Here is a 1304-nt window from a genome sequence, read left to right as displayed (position 1 = left end):
GGGTGTTGGTTCGGAGTGACAACATGGGTGTCATCGGCGCTTTCCGGAAACGACGCAGTCGCAACTGGATGGTGAACCAGTGTATCCGTCGTTCGAACATCATCGCTATGGCTCGGAACTTGGATTTCGAGTTCGTGTATGTTGCCTCTGAGGATAATTTGGCCGACCCGATTTCGCGCGGAGAAAGGGTCCCATCGTTCACTCCTCTTCTCACTTCAGTCCCGTTGCCGGACGCGCTATTTCCTTACCTTGCCCATGTCTAGTACAACCCAATCTAATGCGTTCGCACGTGCGAACGCGTCCGATGTCTTGGCGATCCCTCGCGCTGCATATGCCGGCAGTGTCTTGGTCTCGTCTCTGCGCATGACAGACGGACGAACGGTTCGGGCACGAAGGCCCGCCGCAGGCAACGAATATCTCCCTTCTATTTATCGACCCTTCGTCGCCGCGCAGGATCACATTTTTAAATGGACCACTCCCTACGCTCTTTTGTACGCTGACGAAGGTCGCAATTTTCTCTCGGATCGCGCTTTCTCCCACATGCAGCAGGTCATTCTCGCCTCTGTGGACCACAAGACTCGAGTCACCAACGCGGCTGGACCGCTTCGCTTCACCCAATACTGCGATGAGTTTTCGATATCGGAGTTGGATAGGATGCCGGCATCAGATGCTCTCTTGGCGGCATTTGTGTCTAGTGGGGCTGCAAAGGTCGGTTCGGCGCAGCATTGGGTAGACGGGTTGCGATTGTGGCACGACGTGCATGGAGCTCCATGGTATGGTGGCCCACTCCTTAGCCGCGCGTTGACCGGGGTGAAGAAGCTGGCTCCTGCGTCGTCGCACCGTGCTCCTCGCCCCCCGGTAACGTACGAGCATATGGAGGCGCTCCTTCGACACCTCGACTTCAAGAATACGAAAGACTGTGCGGTTTGGGCTGCGGCTTCCGTAGCCTTCTGGTCTTGCTGCCGGTGTGTGTTCCTTTGTTCCCTTTGATTACTTGACAGTGTTCGCTTGCTGAACATAGACTCCGTTTCGACAGTCTCGGCGAATTGCTGATTCCGTCGCAAGGTACCTTCGATCCCCATAAGCACGCTGCGAGGTCTGCGGACTTACGCAAAGGTACCACTCGCACAGGTGACCCTTTTTTCACCCTTCACATCCCGTTCTCGAAGACGACGGGCAATGCTGGCGCAGACATCGCCATTGTGCATTCCTCTGACCCGACATCTCCTTTTACCGCTCTCGACTATCACCTCCGAGTTAATTCAAACATTCCGGACGATGCACCATTCTTCGCTTTCCAGCAG

The 1304-nt window shown here is 55.5% G+C and overlaps 1 protein-coding gene across 1 annotated transcript; it reads left to right on the top strand.

Annotated features, from left to right (window-relative positions):
* Nucleotides 1-363: 363 nt before the first annotated feature.
* STEHIDRAFT_62427 (uncharacterized protein) lies at nucleotides 364-990 on the top strand (the record flags this gene model as incomplete). Its single annotated transcript, XM_007306743.1, has 1 exon — nucleotides 364-990. The coding sequence occupies one exon, from the start codon at nucleotides 364-366 to the stop codon at nucleotides 988-990; it is 627 nt and encodes a 208-aa protein (XP_007306805.1).
* Nucleotides 991-1304: the final 314 nt, after the last annotated feature.

This window comes from Stereum hirsutum (genome assembly GCF_000264905.1).
Source record: "Stereum hirsutum FP-91666 SS1 unplaced genomic scaffold STEHIscaffold_12, whole genome shotgun sequence".
In the NCBI taxonomy this organism is placed as follows: Eukaryota; Fungi; Basidiomycota; class Agaricomycetes; order Russulales; family Stereaceae; genus Stereum; species Stereum hirsutum.
This window is presented reverse-complemented; position numbering and strand designations above follow the sequence as displayed.